The sequence below is a fragment of the Nesoenas mayeri genome (assembly GCF_963082525.1).
Source record: "Nesoenas mayeri genome assembly, chromosome: 1".
Taxonomy (NCBI): Eukaryota; Metazoa; Chordata; class Aves; order Columbiformes; family Columbidae; genus Nesoenas; species Nesoenas mayeri.
Genome location: NC_137541.1, coordinates 42,689,283 through 42,714,281, shown reverse-complemented (window position 1 = coordinate 42,714,281; position 24,999 = coordinate 42,689,283). Strand labels below are relative to the sequence as shown.

The window sequence follows — 24,999 nt, the reverse complement described above, 5'->3', positions numbered from 1 at the left end:
GTTACTGAATGCCTGGGTCTCATTTTGAAAACAAGGTTATGGTAGAACTGAGGAGTCATTAAGCAGATACTGGGCTGAAATTAAGAGGTGAAAGACTTTTTTGATAGGAGGTTTTATAAAATTATACTGTGAAGACAGACTAGGCCCAGAGGAATATTGTGGTGTGGCTTGACCAAAAAAAAATCACGAGACAGACTGAGAGGCACATTCATGGAGTGGAGTGAAGTAGGGTCAATGTAGGATATCAGAACGGACAGATTTAGATGGCTGCTTGGAGGTCTGTGCTGTATCCATTGAGAAATGCAAGCAAGAATGTACCTTCAAAAAACAAATGGAAAAATCCAGAGCTCCTTTTCTTAGAGACTTGCAATGGTGCATCCTCACTGGTATTGCATCCTCACTGGTTTTGCTTAATGGACACAGTCATTATATACAATGAAGCAGTAAGATATGCACTGAATCACAACCACACAGTGCACTGGGTGATAAGAGATGAGCAAGTCTGTAAAACTGGATTGTTTTGTGCTGCTCTCTCTGTGGGGGGAATCAGTAAAGTCAAAGGTGAAAGTGTCAGGTATATTTTGACCAGGAAAAGAGTTCTCATTTAGAGTGTGCAGAAAAAATTGGCCTCATGCCAAGATCAGTGGGACTGGAAATGCAGCCCCTGCAGTGAAAATATCGGGAGATCCATATATAATGGCTGTTCAGAGAGGAGATCTTGCAAATCTCTGAACACCTGGTGATTTTCATACCTTAAGATTTGGCTGTCTGGCAGCTCATAGCTTCACTGATGGTGTTTAGGATGAAGTTGTCTCACCCTGTAATGCCATTCTGGTCTGAAGAGAAGATCTGAGAATATCAAATTTCTACAGGAGAAATAGAGACCAGAGTTTATGTCTCTTATGCTGCTTCCTGCCTGGAAACCAGGAGATGTTCCCAATGGGTGATCACTGTGTGTAGGTGATAGCTCTTGCAGCTCATCTGGGAAGTTCACTGCCTCAGGAATCTATTAAATTAAATGGAAATTGAATATGAGGAGGGCTAGGGTGGGGTGGCTAGAACAGCTTGATAGAGCATCAAAACCATTTGTACTTATTAAGAGAAGGGTAACTGTGCTTTGTGCCATCTGATGATCACCATTCAGCTAGGATCCTTAGCTGAATTGACGTAATCAGATGATCTGAAGTAGTCCTTTTTAAATCTTATGTCTTTCATGCCTCCCTGGTGTCATGTTCTGATGGCTTGATTATTGATTGCCACCTTAAATAGGTTCTCAGTAAAATCCTCGTTCTTTTCATGTTGTAATAGGATTATCATATACGATGATGACGTTTGTACCTAAGCCAAAGTACACAGCAGTCTACATGAGGAAAACGTGAAACCATCTAGGAACTGAATTTTCTAAAGGACAGCACAAAGCTCTTCAAACAGGCCCAACCCACATGGAAAATGCAGGTTGCTGTTGAATCAATAATAAAACAACAGGTTTCAAGGCTGTGCCAGGAAAACAGGGAAATGTCTCGCCTCTCTGATACCTTCTCACGCTGTTACCTACAGAGGAAGATTTTTCTGCCATCAGTTACTGATTCACTCAGCCCAGGGAAGGGCTGCCTTCCAGTTTGGTTTGAATGCCGATCCTCTAATCAGCTGGAGAAAAGGAGTCCCTTATATAAGCCAAGGGAAAGGAAATGCTGCTGTGATACGGCTCACATGAATAGCCAGGACTGAGTGCTGGTTGTCTCCCAAATACCAGCTTTTGCGTCTTCTCACCCTGTTTTTTTAGGGCTGTGTTGAAGTGGGAGAAGTGGCTATTTGTGAGCCTTTCCTTCCTCTTCCTACTTTCTTTTTCAAGGCAGTCGGTGAAAGCAAGTGGAAGACATGACCCTCTCCTCAGACAAAGAGCTCAACGGGTTAGATAACCCCAGCTTCGTGGTGAGTCTCTGAAGGGTAATTCTTGCATAAATGGGTGTGAGCCCTGCGGAAGGAGGAGAAAGGGAAAACCAGGGGGCTCAGACTGGCTGCAAGGATGCTGGTGTGTGGTAAACATCTGTCTCGGCTCCTTTATCAACAGGAATCCGAGGAATGGTTCCCTCACTACAGCCTGCTGCTTCTGCAGACTCGGTGTCCTTTCTACTCGCTGGCACCCTTTCTCTTCTTTTTTACCCCCATTATTTCTAAAATGATAGTGTAGATGAATGGCAGCACAAGCGTATCTGCACTGAAAAGCAAACGAGCTTGTGGTTCCTTGTGTCTATGTCCCTGGGCAGAGCATTTGATGTATTAATTACTAAAATTACAATAGAAATTTAGCCTATTGAAGAGTGTGATTTTTTGTCTTCTGGATCTATTTCTAGCAGAGTGAACTGGCAGAGAGGTGGGAGAAAAAGGGATTTAGGTGTCAGCGGGGGAGGGCACCCTATAGGGTTACAACAGGGTGGTAAAAGCTGTAAATGATGTGTCAATTCAGGGGTGGGCCACAGAGCAACACCCTGGGGCACAGGGTCACCTCCATTAGAAACCAAAAGAGCCACTTATCTTCTGACAGCAGGTGTGAGAGTGGAGTCTTTGCACCACAGTACAGACAACCTGCCCGGGGGGGCTTGGAGGTAGGATTTAACCTCCTGGTGTCCAGGTCTCCTGTTTCCCAGATAACTTGGTGAGCTTGCTGAGAGCAGTGGGGGTGCTGGCAGAACCCTAGGGAGGTGTTCTGAGCAATGCAGAGGTTTTCTTTGACTGTTATTAGTGGTCTCTATTTCTACCTGTTCTGCCATAAGGCTTGTGACTTCTGGTTTGAATCACCCCAAAGAAGGTAGAAGACAGAGGTCTTTTACCTGTGGTTTAAGCAGCTCAATTTCTGACCACCTTCCTGATGCGCTTACTGAAGATGCTGTTGAGGCCTCTGATTCTTTGTCTGGAGACTGAGGCGCAAGGAGGGTGTCCTGGTTCCCTGGCTTCGTGGGAGCAGCTGGACTGAGAACCACCAGCAGTGGTTCCTCCCTTCGACTGTGGACTGCTCCTGCCTTGTCCTTCTGCCTGAATGTCAGTGTCACAGACTGGCTGAGGTTGGAAGGGAGGTCAACTTCTCCAACCCCCCTACTCAAGCAGAGTGACCTAGAGACAGTTGTCCAGGACTGTATCTAGACAGTTTTTTAATATCTCTAAGAACAGAGACTCCGCAACCTCCTGGGACAACCCATTCTGTACTTGGCTACCTTCACAGTGAGAAAGTGTTTCCTGATGTTAAGACAGGACCTCTTGTGTTTCATTTTGAGCCCACTGACTCTGCTCCTTTGTCATCCTGTCATCTCCACTCCATCCTTCTCCCACTGAACCCTGCTCATTCCCCTCCAGCTCTTGGGGAGGATCAGGCATTCATGTGATGGTCATGCGGGGCTGTTACTGGCACAGGCTCTGCTTCGCTGGAATATACACAGGAAAAGTTGCAATACAAGGAAAGGAGCTTACTGCTGTCCTCCTGTCTTAGGATTCATCTACCCGTGGTGTTATTTAGGAGTAGCTGTCCCCAAATAACTCCGTGCATGAGCAGTCCTAAATACCTTGCTGTACATTTGTTAATCCAAGGCTCAGGCTGTCTTGTTCTGAAATGAAAATGTCTCCACAGGGAATTACTTGGGAATACCTTTTGCTCTTGAAGTTCATGCCTGAGTTCAGTTTGAATTAACTCTGCTTTCACCTATCTATTTTCAAGTATCTGTAATGCTCCCAGCCTGCCTATGCTGGATAAATACACTGTGTTTAAAAGGTATTACACAGCACATTTTCAACAGTGTGATCTAAAATGGGACTTTGGAGACTCAGCTGCAAGAATGGAAACCTGGAAGTTTCAGGCAAATGATGAAGTCCTTCAGGATTCATCTGCCACACCTGCAAAATTTACAGCTGAATGTAACATTAATTTTACATCCCTATCCCCTGACTGAAGCACTAGCTGTTTGCCTCCATCAGTGGGTAGGCTGGGAGTGTTACTGCAGCCACCTCTCTTTGCTGGGCATTTCAGAGTCTTCAGGTTTCAGCAGGACCTGGAGAATAAATAAATAAATCATCATTTGGTGCTGACAAACTGGTTGACCATCTCCTGACAGCAGGTTTCTGTCCCTGCCTGAGGGACCAGGGCATCCCAGCCCAGAAAAGCTCAGTGCTGCCAGTGTGGTGAGGACTTACTGGTTGGAGAAGGGTCAATGAAACAAATGGTTTGGGATGTTGTGGCTTCCCAGGCAACCTCCCTCTACCCCATGTGTGTGTGTGTACAAGGTGGTGTGTGTGTGCATGTGTGTGTGTGTGTGCACATATATAGTTAGAGGTCAGGGTGGGATGGAAGAAGGAAGGGACAACTTAGCTTAAAAACTGTGGCAACTGAAGCAAAACAATATTTTGCTTTCCTTGGCAAAACACATCTTTGTATAAAGAAGGTCTGCAAGGTGTACAGCTCCCTGGGGAGGCCTGAGGCTTCTGTCTTCCTGGAAGGAGATCGCAGCCTTCCTGGGGAGCTATTTCAGACCCCATCACCTCCCTGAGCTCCCAGATCCCCAGGCTGTCTTCTGGTCCCCAGTGCTGCCCTCGCCCTGGGTCATACCTCGGGGTGCCAGTCCCCACAGCAGGCAAGGGGAGCTGGGAGAGCACCCCATACCCCTGCTTTGAGTCAGCTCCTTTGATATGCATGCCGAGACTCCTTATCTACTGGTGTCCCTATATTTCACTCATTTCCTCCCTAGGAGCAAGGTTTTCTCATAAGATAAAGGGCAGGTGCGTTTATTGAGGTGGAACATTTGTAAGGGTGAGTGTAAGGAGACAGGAAAGAGAAGATTTAAGAAAATTAAATATAAAACATGCTTCTACTCTGTAATTAGTAGTGGCCAAGTTGTGTTAGCATATTTTATCAACAGTGCTTTTTGGGTGGGACAGCCGGGAGGGACAGAAACCAGGGATCAGTGCAGTTTTCACCACTTAACCCACTGTACACTCTTTCTTGCTTCTAGTCACAGTTTCTCCATGCTTAGCTAGACATTAATGATACTAATGCACTTTTTCCAGATGTCTCTTTGAGGTTAAGACACCCTCAAATGTTTCTTCTGGTCTAGACATACACGTGCATATAAAAAATTTCCATAGGTGTTTTAACCTCTGTTTTAATTTCCACGCTTGCTCTTCTTTTTTATCCTGCCCTTGCTGAAAGCCACATGCGAATTATTCCTGTAAGACGTGGAGCACAGCTGCAAGAGAGGTGTCTGCTGGCTGCCTGCAGAGCTGGGCTGTGGCTAATGAAGGGTCTCTCCTGTTTACCAGGGTGAAGATGGGAGCCACCACTGCTCCTCGGTGGACTGTGCTGCCCAGGGCCTCAAGGAAGGTGGGGGCATGGGCCATGGCAGCAGCAAGCTTGCCTACACTGTCACAGACGTGCCCCCCTGGTACCTGTGCATCCTGCTGGGCATTCAGGTGTGATGGGGGAGCAGGTGGAAGCTGGGGATGGGTGGACGTTTCATGGCTGTTTAGCTGCTTAAACCTGAATTTGGGGGTGCTTCACCTTCACTAGGTGTGAATGGAACTGTGGGCTGGATCTCTGTAAACTCAGGTCCTTCCGATCGCCTCCTGAGCACCGGCTGTCATCCTCGTGCCCACAGCTACACTGCACCCCTTGAAGGGAAAATGGGAAGGAAGAGTCCTGGGGCTGGGGCCAAATAATTATTAAGAACAGGTTGGATACCAGGACTGAAGACAGCCAAATGTCTAAGGGCTTCTGAATGGCAGAAGCCATTCTTCTGTTCTCCCCAGGGCAATAAAAAGTAAGCAGAAGGGCCCATGCTGCTTTGGCTGGTGTCCATGCCAAAGTGTGTTAAATGACCCAGTGCCACCAATGCCATGCTGGATATGTGGCATCAGGGAAGGGAGACCTCAGAGTGATGAAGGTAATGATGGGCTGTCCTTGGAGCTCGGTGGACATTTTGTACTTTGTTTCCTTAAACAGTCATCTTAGATGTGGAGATTATTATGATAAGATTTTCTGAACACATCTGCATCATAATTTTAATCAAACATGCTTCTAATGAGCACAGTGAATATCTGAGTGCCACCACTTCCATCCCTGTTGTCCTGTGCTCTGAGATGAGAACTGGAAAGTGAGACTGACTGACACAACCTTGCCTTGCCCATTTTTCACCATGATGAAGGTTAATATTTGAAGTAAAAATAAGTTTGAAAAAATATTTTCACACTTAGTAGTTAAGTAAGTGAAGGTCATTGTAGTGACTCTTCAGAAAAATGCAATGCCTGATTTATCCAATTTTTATGGTTATCCATAATCACACTGTATGAGAAGACTACTGATAGCAAAGAATGGGTAGCTTCAATTCACCAGTTTTTTATGTTATCCTTTGTAATGCAAGTGAGATGGACTGAAACATTTGCATTCGCTTTGCCTGATTGCTCTCTCTCCTTACCTTGGGGTGTTTATCCTTGGGGATAAACTGGCTGCTTCTGACTGCTCTGGGGAGTTCAGAGCACTACAAAAGGTCTTTGGGCATGGAAAGTGGGAGAAGTTTATGGGTATGCATTGCAGTTCTTGTAGGTGCTTTGGAACAGCCCCTAACAGCATTAAGTTGCCACAAAATTGAATGGGTAATACTAGTATCACCCAAACACAAACCTGTGAGTTACTTTTAGATTTTCCTCAACAACATGGGAATAATATACAGCTGGTTTTGTGTCCTTCTTCACCCAGTCTTTCTCTGTGGCTCCTAGCATTTCCTGACAGCCATGGGAGGTCTCATAGCCATCCCGCTGATCCTCTCCAAAGAGCTTTGCCTCCAGCATGACCTCCTCACCCAGAGCCACCTGATCAGCACCATCTTCTTTGTCTCAGGAATTTGTACCCTGCTGCAAGTCCTCTTTGGAGTCAGGTATGCAAAATGCAAGAAATGGGATGTGTGACAAAGTTTGTAAATGAAATTGCTATGTGATCGGCCACCAGTCTGTTGTAGAATTTACATATCAGTAAGGGTCATTTGCTACCCTTGGGCAATGAAGGCACATGCCAAAGCATCCTGAAATCGCTGTATGTGATAGCTTTGCAAGGCTACCTCACTGTTCTGACTTGTACTTGATGCACCTTTGTTTGGGCTTATAAGAAATCTGTCCTACAACATAATAAACCATTGAAACATGGAGTGAGCAGTCTCTGCTTGCTCCTTATCCTAGGAATCCTCCCAGCTGAGGCAGGGCCCTTCTGATCTGGGCCCAGGATTGAGGAAGCACAGAGCCTGTATGAAGCTTTGGGGCAGGGGATAACTGGGAGAAACTGGAACCCATCTGCCACCCCTTAGGGACTCAGGGAGAAGCTCTGCAGCTTACCCCATTAAGCAGTACCACTTCCCATGCTCAGGGATTCAAGGCACAGTCTGAAGGTAAATGCACTTTGCTGCTGAGCTGTTGAATAGACAGTGATGAGGAGATGAGCATTGAGTTGCCATTCACTACCCAGAAAATGAAGTGTTTAATAAGAGACATGACTGCAAGCACTCTCGCCACAAAGATCCTGTATCTTTGCTGGCCTTCCACAATTTCTTTTATTTCCCTTGTCATAACTCCGGACTGCCTCTCTCTTTCCACAGGCTTTTTTTTTTTTTTTTTTTTCCCCTCTAATATGGTGATAACCTGTGTTTCTTATTTCAAAAGATAAAATCACACATTCTTTGGCTTCCAAATCTGAGGGACCTGCTTAGAAGTCTTCTGCCATCAAACCACTGTCAACTACCAGCTCCATAGAATGTTTTTACTGCTCCTGTTTTCCATCTCTCTCTGTCTTAAGAAGTGGCTGTAGGCAGATATCTCCCTGAAAGGTGCTCCTATTCTCCTGCATTGCTACAGGATTAGTAGGGGAGAGGGGACACCCTGGCCACACACACACAAAAAAAATGAGAGAATATGGTTCTTCTCAGTTTGGTTAAATTCAGGCTGGGGTGCACGACTGTGCCTGCTGGTGTGATTCAGGCTGGAGCCCTCTCAGAGACACTCCCCAAACGCCTTGATGAATACCCAAGAGCCCTAATGTTCGCTGAGGACACTGTTAGCTGAGGACAAAAGAGTAGCAGGGAGCCTTTCCCATGGCTGAATAGCTAAATGAGGAACAACACAACAAATTAAGCTGTGAGGAGTTGTTCCTGTAGGATAAGCTTGAATGGCTTTTGCTGTGCTGAGGATGTAATTGCCATGTTGCTGGCCCCAACATTAATGCGTAAGGACATTCCTGCCAGAAAGGTGGGACTCAGCCTAAAGTGTGGCCTGATGAGACAGTTGGAAGCAGATGATTTTTTTTCTCCTTGTACTGTTTCCTCAAATGCTGTAGTAGTTGATAACCACGGGTCCCCAAAAGACAGACAGAAAAATGGTAAATAATGAGTTGGAGGGGATGCATTTTCCTGGAACACATCCGTGCCACTCTCCAAGGCCCCCAGGAGCCCTCGGCTAAGTGCTCTGCACAGTTCACAGTGTCTGTATTTAAGAAAGACTAATCCAGAGGAGAAGTGGAATGGAGACTATCTATTAATGTGGCATGAGGAAGAGAGACCATTCATCTCACAGAGGCTGGCCTAGTTAGCCTGGAAAAGCAGCAGCTAGAGGGGCACGGCTGCAGTCTGCAACTAGTCTGGGAGAGATATGGGAGGTATCAAGCAGAGAGAAACCATTTCAGCTAAAATATGATGTTGGTACATGAACAAATGGATGGGAACAGGCCAGGAGATAGGAAGTTTCCCACCAAGAGTGAGTGCAATTCAGAAGCAGCCCTTCAGAAGCAGTAGCCAAGGGGAAAGCCCAGACCACTGCAACCTGCAGCTCTGTTGTGTTACCCAGCATGAAAAAGCAATGACAGGTCCCAGACGGTCACCAGACAGGCTATCCAAGAGGCTCCTGAGGGGAGACACAGGTCGCTCGCCATTATGGTGAGCCCCGCTTAGCAGATGCTTGTACATCATGTAGTGATGATCAGAGTTTAACTTCTCCTTGTTTAAACCTGCTGCTTTCCTTGGAAAGAGCTCAGCATGCCCTGTATGCATCACCTCCGCACTCCACTTTGCCCTGGGCCCACTCATGGCTTAAGGGCCAACACAGCAGGAGCTATAAATCTATTGTTAATTCAACAGTGGTGGCACTGGGCCTTCTCTGTTTCTTTTTGTTCATTTTCTGCTTTGCCCAGCAAAATCCTTTGAAGGCTGCAAGAAATTTGGCTGAATGCCATAAATGAGTGACTCCATGGATGACTGGTATTCAAATATAACTTACTGGCAAAGCTTTGAGAGTGCTTTGATTGTGCATGGCATGAGTAATTGCAGTGATATAAATATTTGTTTTAGGTGGCAGAGACATGGTGCTACTACAGCTCTGCTGTCTCTGTTTTCCTGTGCTGTCCAGGGGATGGTGGAAGAGCCCGTTTCAGGGAAATCCGTGCCCTGCGGAAGCACTGACCCAGCTTGCTGCCCTGCTGCTTTTCTGAGCAGATCCATGACAGCTTCTGACACAAGGAGTGGTTGCTTTAGGGGGTGCTCGCATGGGTGATCTCTCAACACAGGAAGCCTGGGCACCCCAGAGGTTTCCCTTGGCTTGTTCAGAGCTGCTGTGCCAGCCTGCACCCTTGGGCAGCTTTGGGTTTTTCAGGCATGCTGGAGGAATGGCCAAAACAACTCGCACTGCAGTGGGAACTTAATGCCCATAGGGCTTTGAAGAGTCACTCAGGCCTTTTAGGTCTCTGTTTCCCTTTCTCCATGGGCGTAAGGAGAAGAGGCTGGTATAGCTCACAGGAGAACCAGCTCCATTGCACAAAGCTCGGTACGAAGCCAGTGCTGAGCGTCTCTGGAGGTGTGAGCTCCTTGCTAGCCTGAGGGGTCTCCAGAGTGAGAGTGTCTCTAAGCCAGGAGATACACGGTGTGGGGAGAGAGACAAGGTCTCACCCAGCCATTGTGCTCAGACCTGTTCACATAGGTCTCCTTTCCAGTGTTAGTAGAAACAGGGCAGAGTCATTAGCTTCAAACAACTGTAATAAAGCCAAGTCACATTTTCCATTGACCTCGGTCTGAGGATGGTTGTGATGTGGGGAGTAGCCAGTGCATGTCTTTGAGTTCATGAGCAGGTCGTGAAGAAAACAGAGGGAGCTGAAGGGGACAGAGCAGGAAACTGGATATGGGTAAGAATTGGGCCTAGGTCGATGCTGAGCTTTTCTTGAGAGTCTTGCTATCTTTCTTCCTTGGTCTTCCCTCCTCCAGCTTTTCCCTTTGGTTGTTGTCTTACTATGTGCAGCTCTGTGGTCTCATCACACCTTAGGAAGACTACTTCTTCCTTAACATGGGGTAGCAGAGTTTGAATCCAGCATCCATGAGCCTCTCCATTGCCTATGTTTGAACCTGAGCTCTTCCCCCTAGGTTGTAGCTCTTGAGTGCAATGGGCAGCAATTCCAACCTGCAGTCAGTGAGGGAGACCTGCCAGAACATTTCAAAAGATACTGCCAAGGGCAGACTGAATTTTAAATTTATTTCACTTTCTTTTCTCTCACTCCTATGGAGCTGTGTTTCTAGCATTCTCATTTATCTATTCCCTCTGCTCTTCTTCCAGGTTGCCTATTATTCAAGGAGGGACTTTTGCATTCCTGGCCCCCACCCTGGCAATGCTGTCTCTCCCCAAGTGGAAATGCCCTGCCTGGACACAGAATGCCACCCTGGTGAATGCCTCTTCACCAGAGTTCATTGAAGTCTGGCAGACGCGGATGCGAGAGGTATATTACATTTTTGGTGCTACCTGCTCTGTATCAGGGCTGTTTGCTTTTAGAAAAGTACCTGACCATGGCAGGGCCATCAGTGCTGGAGAACCCACCATTCCCAATGGACCTTGGCCCTCACCCTGTTGCAGTTTCCTAAGCATCTAGTCTGGCAGAAAAGCAGGTTCTTTGCTGCTGAACAGGGAACATGCAGTCCTTGGGTGATTTATGGTCCCTGCAAAGTCTGCACTGGTCCAGCCAGATCCCTTCCCCATGAAGCATGGTTAGCTTTGAGGAAGGAAGGAAGATGTCTCCAAGGAAGGGACCCTGTACAGGATCCAAGCACAGGAAACCTAGTGTGAAGAAATGCAAGGACTGCAAATATTAAGAAAAAGTGCATTCTTAAGTAGTCAGAAGAGAGGAGGAAAGGTCAGGGATTTCACTGTCTTGTCCTACATCTATTGCCTTATCACAGTAAGCGGCTAAATTTGCTTCTGTCAGTACATATACAGGGGTGCCTTGCAAAGCTCTTGGGAAGCATGAGCTCACAAAGGATTTGCTGTGCAGCACAGGCTGTGCTCCCTACTAGTACACATAAATCTATTGCAAGGGCACTACTGCCTTCTTTTAGGCTGGGTGCTTCACCCCAGCCCCGCCCCCCCTGCCCCCATCTTTCTCTTCCCTTTGGAGCCGGAGGAGGGAAGGTGCTGAGGAATGCAGAGGACCCAGCCCGGGTTTATCACCATGAAAAGAGCAGCCTCACCCCTGAGTCCCGTGCCTGGAGCTGATGTGGGCAATGAATGGCATTTCAGCATGTAATTGCTGGCTACTTAGCAGTGATTGTAAAACACAGCAAAGTTCAGGGTGATAAGTGTGTCCCCAGAGGGAAACCATACAAAAACTAGAAGCTGTAGTGACCAGTCTGCCCCACCAGTGTGCTGAAGTGCCCTAAGCCATTCCCAGATTGGGGATGAATGAATACCATGGTCCTGCTCCCATTTTCAGGGCAAGAGCTTTCCCCCTGCATTTAGGGGGACGAGGAAGGGAGGGTGCAGGGAAGTTGGTGCATTTCTGGGTGGCCCAAGAGGACAGGAAGGAGTGGGTCACTGGAACAAAATTAGCCCTGGTGAAGACTAAATTAATCAGCCAAGGGGGGAAAATGATGTGTTGGTGCTCTGGTGGTCCTTCGCCACACATGGTCAGCCAGGCTTTGCTTTAGTCAGTGGGAATCCTCTTTGCTGGTCTGTCACTGGAAGCTGAGCTTGGCTCTCACACTGGTTTTGCACTGACTTGTTAAGGAAAAGCTCAACAACTGGAGCTCCCTCCAACCTCTGCTCTCTTTCTACATTTTTCCAGCTGCAAGGAGCTATCATTGTAGCTTCCTGCTTTCAAATATTCGTTGGATTTTCTGGCCTGCTCGGATTTCTGATGAGGTTCATCGGCCCCCTGACAATTGCCCCCACCATCACCTTGGTTGCGCTACCTCTCTTTGACTCGGCTGGGGACGAGGCTGGGCAGCACTGGGGCATAGCATTCATGTAAGTAAGTCTTACTTCCCTATGGGAAAGCTGAGAATACACAAGCTGCCTACCTCTAATATGAAGTCAAGTGTTGCAGTCTGTAGCAGGGTTCCCCTGGGTTGGAGATTTATTTTTTGAGCTCTAACATGCGGCAGTCTTGTGGAAGAGAGTAGTGTGGCAAAATTTCCTGCCCCCAGGAGGTTAGAGCCCTCAGCAACAAAGCAAAACCCAAAAATGAGTTAAAAAAAAAATCTGATTTTTGAGAAAATCCAAAGGTCAGTAGAGAAACAAGTCTTTCTCATGTGTGGTTCCTGGAGACAGTCTATGCACATTGTCTTACACACTCATTATTCAAGTTAAAAAAAAATTCTAAAATGACAAAGTTAGAGTTAGGGGTTCCTTGAGTTAAACTAGCTGGTACTTTATGTATTGTTTTCACATGATGAAGAGGAATTGTTTTCTGCACAAAGGGCCTGGGGAGCTCTGGAAATGTTTGCACATGTGGTTTTGCAGCGTTGAGAGCTGTTTGTGTGCGTGCCCTTATGTGTGAGTGTGTTTGTGATAGGATTTCCTCAGTATTTCAGAAACTAATTCAAAAAGTAGAAATGTCACTGCATGGTTCCCCTGCAGTTTTGGCACCTTCAGCTCCCTAAAGCAGACCTCAGCTTGGGACAGCACGCAGCAGGAGTAGGTTGTCATCCTCTCTGTGAGGTCCCATCAGTTTGTTAGTGCTTTCGGAGCTGCTTTTGGAGACTCAGGGCCAGGCTTGATTGCAGCCCCAGGAAGGCAGAGTGCTGTTGTGGGGACATAGTCTCTTGGATTCTCTTCTCCTCCCTGCACCTGCCTTCCCAGGCCCCAAAAGCCACCTCTCTTCTCCACCTCCAGTTCCTCATTTAACTGGTTTCTTCCACCAGCACTCCATATGACCACAGACCCTGCCTTGCCTTTCACCATTGTTTCTCCTGCCACATTTCTGGCTTCTTGTCCTGTTCTCCAGCTCTGATAATTTGTCTGAACCCCTTTGCTTAGCCAGTCTGAATTTTCCCTTCAAAATGTATATCCTTGTCTGGATTATCATAGTTTTCTGCCTCCTTTCTCCAGTTAGTGGCTTCTAGTCTCAGTCCTTTGCTTGACCTCTTTGCCAAACTGCACTGCTCCATTAATGGGGTCCCAGACCATGTCCCTGTTCTCAGCCCTGGTCACCCATTCTGTCCTGTTAATTTCTGTACTGTCCTCTTCCCGTGCTAATCCCAGACCTTTCTTTCCTGACTTAGACACCTTAGCCCCAACCTGATCATTGTGCTTTGAGCTGTCTGAATTTGTGTCCTCTTTTGCTGCCTCCTCCATGCTTCCACGGTGCCATCAGGGAAAGCATGAGAGGAGGGATGGAGAAGGCAGAAGGCAAGAGCCACATGGTCTCAGCCTTGCTGTCCAGCCCCATCACATTCCAAAGCTCCCATGATGGGTGATACCTGCTGTTGCCCCAAGAAACTGGTCTAGTGCTGCTTGCTCCCTAGCAATGGTGCATACACAAGTCATTGCTGTGCAAGGCCTGAACAGACTCAGATAGCTCACAGTCATTATAAGCTGCAAATGCTACAGCCTGAGATGTTTCTGCTGGTTGCTTGGGACCTGGCATGAATGATCACTGTTACAGACTGGTCATAGTTGAGCAGATTTTTGTGGGAAAGATCAATATCCCTCACTCCAAAGAACAAGTTATACTAAATCTCTATCATTTCTGCTCCAGGTCATAAGCAAACCCTGCTACTGCTCATGGCAAAATGACCTTCTCAATGCAGACTATATACTATGTTTATTTCCTGAACATCACTCTTTGAAATAGGTTTGGGATATATTTTTCAAGAAATGTTTGGCCTGAAGCTGACGTTTTCCATGGAAATTTTCATCCTGAATGGGTAAAGTTAGACAGAATTATAAGCAGCTGAAAATAGCATTTGTTGATGGAATATGTCAGGCAACCTGAATAATAAGCAGTGACACCTACCTGAGACAGATGAGGGCTCTGCAGTGATTTATAAGGATGCCAAGCCCCTTTGTTAATGCAAATGCACAAGCTATGCACTGACACAGTCTGTCTGGGCTCTGTAGCTTTAGAAACCAAAAATGGAAACCAGTTCCTCCTCAGACTTTCTGCCTCCAGTCATTCAGTGCTTTGAATCATGACTGATAGATAACCTTTGGTCGCATGTCGTGACGTGTCTTTGCAGAGAGGTGAGGTTAACATTTCCTTTGTACTGCTGGTATTCTGCCTGCCCATGAATATTGCACCTATAGCTCACCACCCTTTCATGCATGGAAAAATACCACTTTTCTGTGCACTGTCACTGCACTTCAGCCAGTGCAATCGATTTCTCACCAAATCTTATTGCGATCAATTCACTCAATGTAGAAAATTCAGATTTGTTAGAAGAAAAAATGAGGAGCCCTTCAGAGGCCTGGTTAACATAAGAGGAAAGTACCCAAGGTCTTCTACCAGCTCAGCAGTTGACTCTCTTCCCTCTCACCACATATCACAGCCTCTAGCTTCATCTGGTTGCCCTTTCTAGGCGGATGGACACAGGGCTTGCTGTGAGTTCATTGAGCCGTGCTGCCATTGCAGGAGATGTGTCCTACACAAGCGATGGGAGAGAAGCTGCACCTCTTTGTTGCTTCCACCAGAATGAGCCCTGGGTGCTGCCAGGGGCACACATGAGCCTTGGAAGACCCCTCCACTGAGGAGCCCTCACAGACCAGAAGCCCATCTTGGCTGACTGGGAGGGCTGTACGGGCACTACCTGCAGCCCCATAGTCCAGCCACATTTTTTTCATTCGAAGCAGGGACTTGCACAACCAAATCAAATCCTCTTTCTTTTCTCTGTGCCATGTAGGAGCTTTTTGGCACTTACAGCATAGCACAGGTAAACCTGAAATCACTAAACCAATAAATCCTGTATTTCTAGTATATCTGAATCATTCGGAGATTCAGGAACAGTTTTCTACATAGCCTGCCTGGACCTTGCACACCTTTCACGTTTTTCTTTTATTCAAGTGTCATTTTTAAGCTGTGGCAACTGTGCCATACACCGTGATGTACCATCTGGGGGCTGGTTTTGAAACAAAAGTTAAAAAAAAAAATTTGCAAATGCAGCAGGACTGTTGGTAGTGTGATGGAAAGCTTGTTCGACCCTAGGCATGGCGGAGTGGGGAGCCATCCTCTGGTGCTGAGAGCCTGGTTTTGGGGGTCCTCTGGAATCCTGCGTCCTTGGGCAGCAGGTCTTCAGTTAATGTGGGGACAAGCGGGCAACTCAGCACCCGCTTTGTCTCATGGTCTGGTTTTCCCTCCTCCTAGGACTATTGCTGTCATAGTTCTGTTCTCTCAGTACCTGAAAGATGTCCCTGTGCCACTGCCATCTTACCAGAGAGGCAAGAGTTGCCACGTCTCCCCGGTCTACGTCTTCCAGATCTTCCCGGTACGTTGCAGTCCCTGGAGACCCGGTGGTCGTGGTGGAGGGACTGACCTTACCTGCCCTGGGATGTCTGGGGTCTTTCCACTCGTGTCTGGTCGAGGTAGTGCTTCCCAGCCCAGCTTGCACAGTGAGGAGGTGAAGGGGGAGAAGGTCCCCATGGTCGTGCATCTGGGAAGGGAAGGAGGGAGAAAGGGCCACCAGGACCCCTGTCATCCCTCTGCCTCCATCCTACGTGCAGGGGAAGGAGTCAGGCAGGGAAACACCTTGTCCCCCACAAATGTGCCAGATATGGCCATGCTCTAACTGGACCTCACTGGTGCATGTGATGGGCAGGTGCTGCTGGGGCTGTCCCTGAGCTGGCTGCTCTGCTACGTGCTGACAGTGACTGACGTCCTCCCTGCAGACCCCACTGCCTACGGCCACCTGGCCCGGACAGACACCCGTGGGGACGTTTTGTCCCAGGCTCCCTGGTTTCGGCTGCCTTACCCAGGTACCACGGCCCCCCGCTTTCCCATCCCACCCTGCCGCTTCCTGCTCCAGCTTGCACCTCTGCTTGTGGCTAGCAGGGGGAGGTGAAATGCCAAAATTCAGGCAAACACCCACAAGCATCCTTGCTGTTGTCCCTGCCCCACAACACATTTCAGGGCAAATGTGCCCCACCAACCTGAACTGAGTTTTTTACTTGCAGGCCAGTGGGGAGTGCCAACCGTCAGCCTGGCTGGGATATTTGGCATCTTAGCTGGGGTGATCTCCTCCATGCTGGAGTCTGTGGGAGATTACTACGCCTGCGCCCGCCTGGCCGGGGCACCACCGCCGCCAAAGCACGCCATCAGCCGTGGGATTGGAGTGGAAGGCATCGGCTGCCTCCTGGCCGGGGCCTGGGGCACCGGGAATGGCACCACGTCGTACAGCGAGAACGTGGGGGCCCTGGGCATCACCAAGGTGAGCCTTGCTGCAACAGGGTGGCTGCAGTGCCCTGGCCCTCCTGGAGGTTCCCCCAGGGGTGTATTTATAAAGATATGGTGCACATGGGCATGTGCTGGACCTGGGATGTGATATTAGCCCATCTCCTGCAAGGCATGCTGGAAAAATGTGCCCTGGCACATTGGTGACCACCTCAGCAGCACCCAACAGAGGTGATCAGTCCCTTTCTTCCATTGCGTATGGTCTGCACATGGGATGAGTGCAGGTTATGGTTACTCACAGCACATGGCTTAGGTGAGACTAAAGAGAGTATGTTACATCTGAGCTAACCTGGAAACTTCCTGAGGACTGACTTTATCAAAGATTCTCTGTCTGTCTGTCTCTCTGTTTTTCTGTCTTCCTAAATATGTTTATGGAGAGGAGAGGAGAGGAGAGGAGAAAAAAGAAAATATTTAACAGGACTTCAAATTCCACAAGTTTTATAACCCAAGAATGGCAATCATATGAAGCTTAGACTATTTCTTTGGGATTATAAAATGTGATGGCAAAGTTTTATGTTTTTACCTCTCTATAAAGTTTTGTGAATCCCTTGAGTATCTTATTGCTCTTATAAGGGAAGGAAATTTCCAGAGATAAGCTTGACAATCAGATCTGAGATTTTCACTAAGCTTTCCAACCAGGAGATGGGTACATCCAGCAGCCAACTGGAAAACATTTTAAAATCATTGTCAAATAAGCAATGTCATGTCAGCAGAGCTGTGAGTCAGTAAACAAGTGTGGAATTTGACTCAGGGCTCCCACTCTGTAATAATGCTTGTTTCACTGGATTTTATAAACCTCACTCACAATAACCATATTTCACAGAATGAAGCATTAGTGTCTGATCGAGGTGGCTGCTTCCAGCAGCAAGGGCTGTCTGGATGTCTGCATAGAGACCAGTTTAGCCTGTCACCACATGTAAATTGTCACTATGAAATCTGTGCATACTGACCGTACACCTGAGCCTATTCTTTTCCGACATTTAGTTTGCTGTGTACATTATCTGTATGGGATGTAGCATAATGTGTATGGGATGTAGCATAATTCAGAAGTGCCCAGACTAATATTTTTCAGATCACAGGACATGTTCTCCCCATGTGTGCAAAGTCCTTCAGGTGGACACGGCATCCTTGCTGACTCAGGAGAGCTGTTTCCCTTAGATCCCACCTCTGCTCACCTTGTTCACTCTTAAGAGAGCAGAAAATACAGTCTTATTTCAGTCAGACTTAAATCAGTGTAAAGATTCTGGCTGGGGTAGATGGGGATGCATAGAAGAAATGGAAACACTAAATGACACTAAGCTGGGAGGAGTGGCTGACACGCCAGAAGGCCGTGCTACCATCCAGCGGGACCTGGACAGGCTGGAGAGTTGGGCAGGGAACAACCTAATGAAATTTAACAAGGGAAAATGTAGAGTCTTGCATCTTGGCAGGAACAACCCCAGGTTCCAGTATAGGTTGGGAAATTACATATTAGAGAGCAGTGTAGGGGAAAGGGACCTGGGGGTCCTGGTGGACAACAGGATGACCATGAGCCAGCACTGTGCCCTTGTGGCCAGGAAGGCCAATGGCATCCTGGGGTGTATTAGAAGGGAGGTGGTTAGTAGGTCGAGAGAGGTTCTCCTTCCCCTCTACTCTGCCCTGGTGAGACCACATCTGGAATATTGTGTCCAGTTCTGGGCCTCTCAGTTCAAGAAGGACAGGGAACTGCTGGAGAGGGTCCAGCACAGGGCAACAAAGATGATTAAGGGAGTGGAGCATCTCCCTTATGAGGAAAGGCTGAGGGAGCTGGGTCTCTTTAGTTTGGAGAAGAGGAGACTGAGGGGTGACCTTATTAATATTTATAAATATATAAAGGGTGAGTGCAACGAGGATGGAGCCAGGTTCTTCTTGGTGGCAAACAATGATAGGACAAGGGGTAATGGGATCAAGCTGGAACACAAGAGGTTCCACTTAAATTTGAGAAAAAACTTCTTCTCAGTAAGGGTGACAGAGCACTGGAGCAGGCTGCCCAGGGGGGTTGTGCAGTCTCCTTCTCTGGAGACATTCAAAACCCGCCTGGACATGTTCCTGTGTGACCTCACTTAGGTGTTCCTGCTCCAGCAGGGGGATTGGACTAGATGATCTTTTGAGGTCCCTTCCAATCCCAAACATACTGTGATACTGTGAAACACAAGGGACTTGTTTCCTCCACTTAAACAGAGGTGTCCAGCACCACCAGAAACATCCTTGGAGATCTCAGATATCCACAGGAGCTGTCAGATAAGGCAAAGGAGAAGCTGCTGGAAGCTGTCAAGATGCAGCATCTTAAATGGCACCAGACACCTATGTTTAAGATGCTTGATCAAGCTCAGCATGCCGGCACTAAGCTCTCCTTTCCAAGAAAAGAAGGGGAGGATTTTAAGGAGAGGTAAAGACCTCAAAGTCACCATATACATGTCAGGAAACCATGCCGTTTCTTTGACCTTAAAAAAAGGACCTGATTTTCTTATTTTCCTGACATAACTGAAACAAACTCAAAACTAGAGGCTTTAGCAGTATATGCTCACTGTTGTGGTATCAGTGGATTAGTTAATTTGCCTTTGAGGCCAACTCCATGTACTGTGTAATTGGACATTTTGGCAAATTAAGAATCTGAAGCTTCATTCTAATCCTGGAACAAACAGATCTGTTGGCTTTTATTAAATTAGATTTTGATAGTAATGATGTCCTGAGGTTTTAAGCCAAGGAATATAAAAAGCCCACCTGAAGGCAATGCATGATTTTATTTTGAAACTCCCCACCGAATCTTTTTCATTTATCTTTCACAATCAAGTAAGACTCAAAATATTTTAAAGGAACGTGTTTAAGAAAATACTTAAAAAGAGACACTACTAGTTACTGGGAGTATTTTTGTGGAGAGCTTTCACAAAAAGCCCTTCCTGTGAATAAGACATTCTTCAGATATTTAATGGGAGGGATTAAAATATTTAATGGAATTATGAAATGTTTGCAGTGGATTACAGAGTCTCCCTGCCTAGGACAAAAACATTGTAAATCTTAGCATGATTTTTTAAGCTATCCAAGTTTTGGTGTGACACATTGTATCTTGAAGTCTAATAAATATTGCTGCTTTTCTTTTTAGTTTCAATAGTCTGTAAATGTCTCTATCATCCCTTTGTTTGCCAGATACTCTTTTTCTTTCCTATTCATATGCTCTTACAGATCTGAATGAAAGGCATGGCTTGGCACTTCATCCTGTCTTTGTTATAGTGCCCAACCAAGAAAAGGCCACCCTGCCTCTTCCTAGGGAAAAAAATGAGAAGTAAATAGCTTTACTGAAGCTAAATGGGTGATGAGAGATAGGGGCAGATCAAGAGACTTCCCCACTTCTTATTAGCCATTTGTTGATCATGGAAAGAATGTATCAGATCCCAGAGCTTGGGATGGAAGCAGCCAGCCTGGTCAGCTCTGTTCTCCCAAATCTTGGTCTCCAGGGAATGGAGGAATCGGTGTGGGACACCTAGTTGAAAACCGTTTTCAGATGGCAATCCAAACTCTGGTGGAAGCGTTGTCCAGGGAATAGACTGTATGGCTGCAGTGCCAGACAGTGGGTCTGCCAAGACATTTCTAGGTTGGAGGGAGAGCAAAGTTGCCTGTGGGGATTACTGTGCTCCTCATTTAATAATAAACTTTTTGTTTAACAGCAAACTGTTAAGGTCCTAACAACAGTAAGAAAGAGGATAACATCAAGTAAATAGGTGTGGATCCTTGATTGCTCTCAGAGTGCCTTTCATGATAAATATTTACTAGTGTGCAAATGCTGATGCTTCACGTGGAGTGCGAGCATCCCGGCTCACCAGTGGCTGCATCTGAACCTGCGACTGAATGTGCCATTGAGTGCTTTGTTCAGAGGGACAACCACTGCCTGGCAGACAGGTGCCGAAGCTTGCCATCCTTCCTCTCTCCGCGCCGGTCGGTGTGTGACTGCCTCTTCTTCCTCTTGCCTCAGGTAGGGAGTCGAATGGTGATCATTGCTGGGGCCTGCGCCATGCTCTTGAGCGGCATCTTTGGGAAAGTCGGGGCGATACTTGCCAGCATACCCACCCCCGTGATCGGAGGCATGTTCCTGGTCATGTTTGGAGTTATCACGGCAGTGGGGGTCTCCAATTTGCAGGTAACAGCTGTGTGAGCACCATTTCATCCCTAGGGAAGGAGACTTTGGTTTCAAGTCAGGTTATGTTGGAGAGGATCCAGAGGAGGCCACCAAGATGATCAGAGGGCTGGAACACCTCTCCTAAGAGGACAGGCTGAGAGAGTTGGGGTTGTTCAGCCTGGAGAAGAGAAGGCTCCACAAAGACGTTATTGTGGCATTTCAGTACTTAAAAGGGGCTTATAAGAAAGGTGGGGACAGACCTTCTAGCAGGGCCTATCTTTGTAGGACAAGGTGTCATGGTTTTAAACTAAAGGAGGGGAAGATTCAGGATAGACAGGAGGAAGAGATTTTTTACAATGAGTGTGGTAAAACAGTGGAACAGGTTGCCCAGAGAGGCGGGAGATGCCCCAGTCCTGGAAATGTTCGAGGCCAGGCTGGATGAGGCTCTGAGCAACCTGATCTAGTTGAAGATGTCCCTGCTCATTGCAGGGGGTTGGACTAGATGAGCTTCAAAGGTCCCTTCCAACTCAGGCTATTCTATGATTCTTACCAGGCCAAGTCAGACAAAACCACATTGCAGCAAATGCAAACATTTGCATTGGCAGTTCCTCCGGTGAAGGTGAGGGCACATACCCAGAGGGGCTACATAGCGGAGGGCTCCCTGGCTAGGCAGGACTTGCTGGTGTTGGGCAGGAGGATCTCTAACGCCCCAGCAGCACCAGCGTTGCTGTGCGGGTCCACTCCCGTGTGCAATGTTTACATCCAAGCACGTCTCATGAACAGTAATCCACAGATTTGGGTAATTGCAAATGTAATGTATGCATTTTCTCTGTGCAGTACACAGATATGAACTCCTCCAGAAATATCTTTATCTTTGGATTTTCTGTATTTGCTGGCCTCACGATTCCCAACTGGGCGAGCAAAAATAGTACGCTGCTGGAAACAGGTAAGAAACAACATCAGAGCATTTTCTGTAGCATAAAAACTGAAGCAAAGGCTGATCCAGATAAATCTTTTAAAATACAGTTTTTCCTCATAAAAGCCCGAAACCTGTGCTTTGATTTTTGCCTGTTTCTTTCTGGGAGGGCTGTTCTTGCTCTTTGTTCTGATGCACAGCTCTGGTGTGAAAATCTCTGCTCTTGGTCAGTGACTGCGTGTCAACAGATTTCTGCCAGGCTAAGGATTGCAGAGCTCTTCCTTGGGACATGTTCCCAGGATGGGGCTTTGGGTAGGAGAATACTCCAGGGCTGAATCCCGATCAAGATCTCAATGAATGAGGCTTGCTTACATGTTCATACACAATAAAACACTGTGCTTCCAAAACACAAGAGCAGACTCCTCTACTAAATTCCATCAATTTCACTTTAATTTCCAGTCCTCCAACAGTTATGCCTTCATTGTGTTTCATGTGACTAATGTGTTTGTCACAAAGCTTGTAGCGTCCTCTCTTAAGGTATATATGGCATGCTGGGTGGGCTGTTAAAGAGCTGGACCCACAAATCACACACTCTATAGGTGTCTATGAGATGCTATCAGATGTCACTGGGCTATTTTTCTCATGTCAAGTAGCCCCTACAGAGAAACATCGCACCTGATTAATTAGTGGTGAAATCCCATGATAAATATACCTATATTTCTTCAGGAACTGAAGCTTGTGCTTCTGCAGGGAACTGCTTGGTGTTATGGTGTGGAGGTGCAGAACATGTTTGGAGCAGAAGGCACCTTTTTCTGGGGCAGTCCTGTGCTCTACACTGTTAATAGGCTTTTATTGTACTTATGAGTCAGCTCCTGCCCACCAGCAGCTGGGTCAGTGAATAATTACGCAGAATAAAACTGTAGGCCTGAAACTGGCAGTGAGATCAATCTCCCTTTCCTTGCCAAATCTTAAGGTCTGCTTTGGGATTTATAAATCCTGTTTAAACAAGCATGCAGCTTGCAGCCTCTTTGCATGGGGTATGTTGCTGGTCAAACACACGTCTCTCTGTACCACTACCCAAAGTTTTCCTTTGTCCTAGGAATCATCCAGCTGGACCAGGTGATCCAGGTGCTTCTCACCACTGGCATGTTTGTAGGAGGACTCCTGGGGTTTATCCTGGATAACACCATTCCAGGTAGGATTGGCTGAAACGAGTTAAGCTCCTAGTTTGTGCCTGCCCTAGGGCTTGTTTCCTAGTAATTTTTGTCTTCATGACTACTGCTCTGTGGGTAGAGTTGTGCTAGCAACCATGAAACACCATGTGATTCAACTCCTGGAGTGGGGAGAGGAACCAGAGACATCACTGAAATGGCCTCTGGTTGGAAAAGAGCACCTTATCAAAAAACTAACTCATTTTTCAGGAACAACATAGTCTGAGGAAAAGGTTTATTAGGGAAAAATGTCTTTTAGGGAAAATTCCAGCCATGTTGCTGGTTGAAAGGAGAGAGCATGGCAACTACAAGAAGTGAAGGCTCCAGTGCATGCCTCCTTATGAGGCTGAACTGGTGCCACAGCAGTGGAAAGCAGCAGGAAAGGCTGGTGACCCAAGACAGGACACAGCACCTGCAGCTGGCCCTCACAGACAGCAAAGAGCCTCCAATTTCCATGAAGCCTTGGGAGAGATGACATAAGAATAGGAGAGGAAACCCTCTTCTCTGCTACAGAAAAAGAGCAGTAAGGACACTCTATTAACCACATTCTTTTACCATCTCAGGCTTCTTGGAAAGCCAGTCTCCTTTGGCTCATTAATTTTCTTGTAGCCCTTGATCTTCAGCTCCTTCGGGTAGACTTTCCAGGTGTGGTCACTCTCTTTCCCCAGAGGGACTCAGCTGCTGCAGCAATTACAGACACTTGGCCAGGGTAAATGCCTGTGACTGACTAGGAATTGCTAGCTCAACCTTATTCCCCCACTCCACAGTATCTGGGCAGTTAACATCCAGCTTTGCTTTCCTTACGTGGTATGACCCCCTTTTTGAACAGCTCTTGGATGCCCCATGGCTTGTGAAAACCTATCTTGGTACACCTGATTCCCATGGAAAGCAGTGGAGAAGACTGCTTATCTGGAAGCTGTTGTGGCTATTGTCTAGGAGCTCATTAGTGATTTTTTGTAAAGAGCTTTGGAGCTAGAAGGGTTTAAGTGTGTGTGATCTAGATGTTGCGCTGGGTTTGCTGGTATTTGAGAAGTGGCTGTGAGGCACACAAGGTCATCCTGTGCTCAGAACACCTGCTGTTTTAAACACAACTGTCTCATTTTGCTGTTGCAGGAACACAGGAGGAGCGGGGACTCCTGGCGTGGAAGCACAGCCATAAGGGAGAGGCGGACAACTCTCAGCTCATTTCCAAGGTCTATGACCTCCCGTTTGGCATTGGCACCAAACACTGCTCTGTTTCTTGGTTTCAGTATCTCCCTGTTTGCCCCAAAAGACTACCTGGTAGTGGCAAGAGCATGGATGAACTAAAGGCTGCTGGACAGGAAAGCAGTGTTAAAGCAAGTTCAGAAAGAGACTGTGAGATAGGTGCTGATACAAGGATCTAGGCACCTGGCCTGCAGGTGAACTCATCTCAGAAGCTGAGGTCTGAAAGGCATGTCTGCAGTCCCCATCATTTGAACATGAGCTGGCAGCTATTAGAGGCTGGAGCAGGAGAAAGATAATCTCTTTCTCTTCCCAGCCCTGCCCCTGTGCCACTGGTGACCCTGAGGGAATAATTTTTCTCCTCTCTGCTCCTGCCAGCCCACCTCCAGGAAGAACATAATCCCTCTTTGGAGAACACCAAAGCCCAATAAATGCCTGGGAAAGATGTTCAGTTTCCTTCCCCGCACTGAGCCTTGGGGACGCCAAGGAGCAGCTGTTTAGCTGAAGCTCCTCCTGTCCCGTCTTGGCTGCTCAAGGGGCCACAGGAGAAGGCATCCCTCATGTGGGCCCTGTAACTACTTTTGGGCACCCCTTGGGGTGGGGCTAATCCCCACCACCTTAAATATCTGTAATGGCAATGCTCACCTCTCAGCTTGTGGTTTACAAGGCATCCTGGCCAACGGGCAGGAGTGGGCCCCTCTAGGTCATGATTAATCTCATTCCATATTATCATAATTTAAAGTCAGCCAAATGAATGTTATTGTAAGAGAAGCATCTAAGGTGAATGGGTTGGGTTGTCTTCTGAATATGCCTCTCCCACCTT

General features: G+C 47.2%; 1 protein-coding gene across 1 annotated transcript; it reads left to right on the top strand.

Annotated features, from left to right (window-relative positions):
* Positions 1-1,878: 1,878 nt before the first annotated feature.
* LOC308052706 (solute carrier family 23 member 1-like) lies at positions 1,879-24,358 on the top strand (the record flags this gene model as incomplete). Its single annotated transcript, XM_080363299.1, has 12 exons — positions 1,879-1,932; positions 5,305-5,454; positions 6,757-6,914; positions 10,618-10,777; positions 12,116-12,297; positions 15,632-15,752; positions 16,083-16,239; positions 16,438-16,691; positions 20,703-20,867; positions 21,684-21,792; positions 22,862-22,957; positions 24,087-24,358. 12 exons carry the CDS (start codon positions 1,879-1,881, stop codon positions 24,356-24,358), a joined length of 1,878 nt encoding a protein of 625 aa, XP_080219425.1.
* Positions 24,359-24,999: the final 641 nt, after the last annotated feature.